The sequence below is a fragment of the Sinocyclocheilus anshuiensis genome, unplaced genomic scaffold (assembly GCF_001515605.1).
Source record: "Sinocyclocheilus anshuiensis isolate Anshui unplaced genomic scaffold, SAMN03320099.WGS_v1.1 scaffold391, whole genome shotgun sequence".
Taxonomy (NCBI): Eukaryota; Metazoa; Chordata; class Actinopteri; order Cypriniformes; family Cyprinidae; genus Sinocyclocheilus; species Sinocyclocheilus anshuiensis.
This window is the reverse complement of record NW_015548229.1, coordinates 1,273,413-1,279,412: the sequence shown is the minus strand read 5'-3', so window position 1 is coordinate 1,279,412 and position 6,000 is coordinate 1,273,413. Positions and strand designations below refer to the sequence as shown.

The 6,000-nt window shown below is 34.9% G+C and overlaps 1 protein-coding gene across 9 annotated transcripts in view; it reads right to left on the bottom strand.

Moving 5' to 3' along the window:
- LOC107654555 (cadherin-18-like) overlaps positions 1-6,000 on the bottom strand; it is a 172,803-nt gene that overhangs the window by 16,700 nt on the left and 150,103 nt on the right. For all 9 annotated transcript variants that reach the window (XM_016441685.1, XM_016441689.1, XM_016441680.1 and 6 more), the window contains one exon: positions 4,141-4,258. In XM_016441685.1, coding sequence (XP_016297171.1) covers positions 4,141-4,258 — 118 coding nt within the window. The remainder of the gene's footprint in view (positions 1-4,140; positions 4,259-6,000) is intronic.

Here is a 6,000-nt window from a genome sequence, read left to right as displayed (position 1 = left end):
TTCCTCAGCGACCAGCACGGATCAGCTCCAGGCATGACGAAGCGGATATCATCCTCTTTTGGAAGGCCAAACCAAAATAGTTTTGCTTTCACAAGGAAACACACAGCACCTTCACGTCATGGCGGCGGCGGCAACTGCAACTTTACAGATCTTCTTTATGCTTGTTACACTCCAAAGAGAAAGGAGAAATTGAAATCGCATCATATGACCCCTTTAAGATACTTTAAAACTGCAGTTTAACAAAATAGAAGCTACTCGATCCACAGTAGTCCAATGAAAGTTAAGCTATTCTTCTTACATATTTTGCAACAAAAAAAAAAAAAAACATCAAGCAAACTAACAGAAAGTAACTACAATAAAGCCATTACACTGAATAATTTAAGTTTTTACTCATAAATAATCTGATAATCTGAATCATTCAAGTCTGTGAACCGGATCTACTGATTCACTGCAATGATTCAACTCAAAATAAAGATCTATTCATAAAGCACACTTTTACGCTTTTATGAAAGCACGAAGAGCAACTAGGCCGGATGTTGAGGTTATAAGAGAAAAATTACTTATATTTCTGTCTGTTTCTCACACAAAGCTATTATATGAGTCTTATGAACCACCCCAGACCTCTTTACTTGCATTATACTGAAAATATATCCTGTCCACGTGTTTTATCAAGGTCATCTGGTCACTTATTACTCATTATGTTATCCTCAGACTGTATTGCATTATCATCATCATCATCCTCCTCTTAGGAAGTGACCTTAGCATGTTTATCATCATAATAATGATCATAATTACTGGATAATGACTCTTTTCTCCTGTTACTTCTTGGTTTACAGTCTATCTGGTTTCCTTTCCAGACACCCACCGACCGACTGACACCCTATATGAGAAAAGCCTTCTCAGATGCTGAGTGCATATTAAAACAAGGCAGCGTTAGACAAGAGAAGCACCTCTCCTTAAAGGCCTATTGATACAGGCGTAGAAAGTCAATGGAAATAGGATGAGAGTCTTTAAGAGACAGATGGGAAACAGGAGGGATAGACAGAGAGTGAGAGAAACAGAAACGACTAACAATAGATCAAAAGTGGAGAGGAGTGAGAAATAATGAGGTGTAAAAAAAACATGTATATATATATATATATGGGATTTTTTTGGTAGAGATTCCAACTTAAAGGAATAGTTCCTCCAGAAATAAAAAATAAATAAATAAAAATAAATCAGTCGCTTTTAAGTATTATTTATTCACCCTCAATAAATAAATACATATTGATTTATCTATTTAGATGTGCTTATTTAAAAAAATATATATATTTTATCAATCAATCAATAAATAGGTCAATCAATACAATTTTTGGGTGCACTGTTCCTTTAAGATAGTGTTTTAATGTATATGTGTGCAAAGGTGGATCTGATTAGCATTCCAATGATTATGTTCGCATGCCTTCAGCATGTTTTTGACCATGCCATTCATAAGCTCACTCGTGAATATTACCTTTCTAATTACCCTCGGCTCCACTACAAAGCGCAATTGACTACAGAACATAATCAAACTGAACATCCGTGCAAGGGTCTCGCTTAGTGCTCTGGGGCCCTCCGTCTTGCATTGTTATTCACACAGAGACTGCGTTCATAAAGTAAAACGTGAACAGACAATAATTTAGTCCATTTAGCCCCCCTCTCATTGTGTACCAAATCAATTTGCACCTTTAAATCCAGAAATGGAGATGGAGGGAAATTGTATTTATTTTGCAGTGCTTTGGTAACTTCATTGAATGCCTTAAAGGGGCTTCACTTACTTGCAATCTCACAATAAGAGCATCGCACGCCGACATCGACCACCAGTGGAAAGAGCTGATAATTCGGAGGTAAACAGTGGCGTGTCCCAGTGGAGAGAGATTAAAGAGCGAGAAACCGTGTGAGAAGTAGACAGAGAGTGTGAGACTTGCACTGAGTACCACTTGGATAAATGAAGTAAACTCCATACTGCAGTCGGCTCGATAGAAAAGGAGTGGAACTCACGATACTAGCTAAGTCATTCTATCTACCAATATAACATTAATCTACCTCTCTTCTGCTTTTCCCCTACTGATCTTGAGACATGGGATAAAACATATACAACTTTACCAGCAATTTGTTTTAAAAGTATTTGCACTCTAATTAGAGATGATTCAAGAATTTTCTTATCACAAATGTAACATTGTAACTTCTTTATTTCCTAAAATCACATTACATTATCACTTTCTACCCCTTAAACGATCCATCATTTCTTAAAAGATCAGGTAGATTAAAATTTAAAAATGCATCCAATTAATTAAATGCTATGATGATTAAATTAATTGACTGTGTATATCAATGTATGCTAAGAAAAGTCCCCAAATTAAGATATTATTTCGGCAGGCAACTACACTCTTTGAATGGACATAAACAGCTTTAAAAGTCAATATATTCGTGTGTTATTTGATATAATGTTTCATTTCAGTCCATTTTGTAATCAAGTCTATCTGGATGTGTTCTTGTAATCTGTCTGCAAACAAGCTGATTTTGAATTTATGAATTTTGCCTGCTCTTATTAATTAAATTGACAAACCTAATTAAAATAAATATGAAATTAAAACTTAATAAAGTATCCATCAGAAACTGATTTCTATCCCTTTATTCCCCATCCTTTTTTCAAATCCCTTATTGATTTCGGGGTCCAGATTTGGCCCCGGGAGCAGCACACTTCGGATAAGAGCGGTCTCCATGGTAACCTCCAGCCCACAGACATCTGTGTGAGTATTGCATTAAGGCCGTCGGTTCAGGAGTTTAGGGAGCTGGTAATTCATTCGACAGCAACAGGGACTGAACCTCTGTGCGAGGTTAGACCCATAATCCCTCAAAAGGAATACTGGGGCTCTTCGACAGTGAGGGACAAGATGAGGGAAATAAACCATGCCGACTGTGCTTGAGCTACATTTTGGAAATGCGGTGGCTGGAAGAGTACAAAAACTTCACTAGTTACTTTAAAGTTCACCCAAGGCTACACAGACACACAAGAAGTGATGCTGCCCCAGGGAAGAGTAAAGGTGCCACTCCGTGGAGGGTCTAAATGAACAACCGATACTGTAAAACACAATTAGCATAAACTGGCTTTCTGGTCTTAGCTGGTCTGTTGGCTAGTTTAGAGGGGTTTTGGGCACTTTTATTAAGCTTGACCAGACTGGAAGACCAGCTAAAACTGGCAAAAAACCACTGTAGGTTTGTTAATGCAGGTTTTAAATATGGTAACTGATCGACCAGAAACAGTTTGAAAATGAAAAGGTTGATTACATGTTGATTTTATCAATGAAAATGAATGAAAACAAACCAATATTTCTCACGCCATACAGATGCCCAAAACAAACACAGAACAGGAAAAAACAGAGCAAGAGCAATAACTAACTTTAGTGTTATAGTGATATTGATTATTGAAAGAAATGCCATTACAGTTAATTGATTTACCTTCACAGCAGCTATTACTCATGCATAAGGGATTTTACTTCTGTCTGCATCTAAACTGTCATCAGTCGTCTCTTTTAAGCTTGCGGTCGACATTTAATTATAACTTAAATGTTGGTCAACATTAACCCGGGAAGTTTATTGATCATACGCGAATACTTCTGCAGTAATTTTTCCCCCTTGAAAATATATACATATTTAAAGAAAGCTTGAATATCCTATATATGTGAATTAATTATTATAGCTTGCATTAAAATAACATATATAGTGAACATCTTCTGAATGCTACTTTGTGCCTTTTGTCGTAATGGAAGAGAATATTAGACCGTACACATTAACACAAGCCAATTAGGATTCCCACACATTTGTACTAATGGATTTCAATGACTTTTCCAGTTGTTTGTGATTACCAGACAAGGATATTTAAATATTATTTAATAGAGACTACACTCACAAAGAGCAACTTGCCGATGAAATATTTTAGACCTGTTATTATATCTAGAAAAATGTATGTTCACTACAAATATAAAAAAAAAGCCATGTAAATCATGAATGTCCTGACATTTCCAGGTTTTCCTTGAATGTAAATAATGCAAATGCAATAAACAAACAAATCAATAAATGAATTAATAAATGTTTTATTTTTTTATCCTACATCCATACCTTCATTGTCTTTAATAGTAAAGTTGGGGTTGTCAGGAATTCCTCCAGGGAAAGAGAAGGAAAATCCCTTTCCATTGGCAAAATCATCTTTATCCACAGCCGTGATTGTCTGAATGACCTGCCATCAACAAAACAAAATAAGAAAAGACGTAAGAAACACTTTCTTTTCATAGTGAACTTTCTCAGATTTGCTTTAGCTTTTTGGGTCTCTCTGGTGAAGCTTGACTGATTTAAGTCTTTTTACTGTAGTTAAGATGCCTGGATTGTACAGTATATATATATATGAATTTCACCAGTTTCCCATGTAGAAGACCCATATCCTAAATACAAGTTGAATTCAGCAGGGTTCAAAAGCTCAGAACATAGTTTTGCTTGATTCTTTCTGTTTCCCCCCCTCTCGCCCTCATCTCAGAATGAACTTCAGAAATCTCTGCTGGCATCTCAGCAGCTGTAGGATGCTGTGCGCTTTGTGCGTCAAAACCAGATGGTTTGTTGGTCTGAGTTGTCTTGGAAACCCAAAGGGCATTTGATTCCTTGAGTGCGGTCCATTATGAGTTGCACATCCCTGTGCTCTACTCCCTGCAAAGAGCAATACCTTCCAACTGAAGAGGTTCAGACTGAAGGACCTTAATTGGATTGCCTTTCGCTTGTGTGAAACCAGAAATGATAAAAGGCTGACAAATTCACAATGCCATTTGTTAAAGTTAATGCTTGTATAATGTTTTTTGAATAATTTTGTTGTTGTTTTATCAATATCTGTATCATTGTATAATTTATTATTGATTTTATTCATTTTTTGCCATTAGTCTGAAAACCGATAGTCCTGCACTAAACCTCACACTATTGGCTAAGGTTAGTAAACATAACATAGCATAGCATAGCATAGCATAGCCTAGCATAGCATAGCATAGCATAGCATAGTATAGCATAGCATAGCATAGCATAGCATAGCATAACATAACATAACATATAACATAACATATAACATAACATATAATCCTTAAAGCTGAATTTAAATCTTCAGTGTCACATGATCCTTCAGAAATTATTCTGATATTTTGATTTGCTGCTTAAGAAACATTTCTTATTATTATCATATTATTATATGATGTTGAAATCAGTAATTTTTTTTCATGATATTCATGATTTTTCATGATTCTTTAATGGATAGAAAGTTTTACAAATCTGTTTATTTGAAATAAAAATATTTTATAACATTATAAATTATTTTAATGTAACTTTTGATATATTATTTTATTATTATTATTATATATTTTTTTTAAGTTTGTGAGAAAGTAAGATTAAAAAATGAAGAAGAAATTAAAACTTTTATTTAGCAAGACTGCTTTAAATTTATCAAAAGTGACAGTAAAAACATTTATAATGTCAATAGATTACAATAGAAAATTATATATCAGTTTTCACAAAATTATTAAGTACCAAAAACTGTTTTAAACACTGATAATAATAAGAACCACTATTAATAATTGAGCACCGGTAATAACTGATAATAACTGTGCAGCAAATCAGCATATTAGAATAATTTCTGAAGGTACATGTGAAACTGAAGATACATGTACATACACACGCTTCAGCTTTAACACCTGAGCCAACTTATCAAATCAAACTGACAAAGAAGAGTTAAAACAGTTAAGTTAAAATACTTTCTCTTATCCCATCTCAAATGCAATCAACTGTAAGTAAACATCGGTAGACGGATTTTGCCAAACAGTCTAAACTGGCGCTGTCAAAACATTTCTCTGTTTCTTTGAACCAGCTGAATCTTCAACCAGACCACTCGGCAACAACAGATCAACCAATGACGTGAGTTTAGGGGCGGGGCCATCTGTTTTTTTTTTC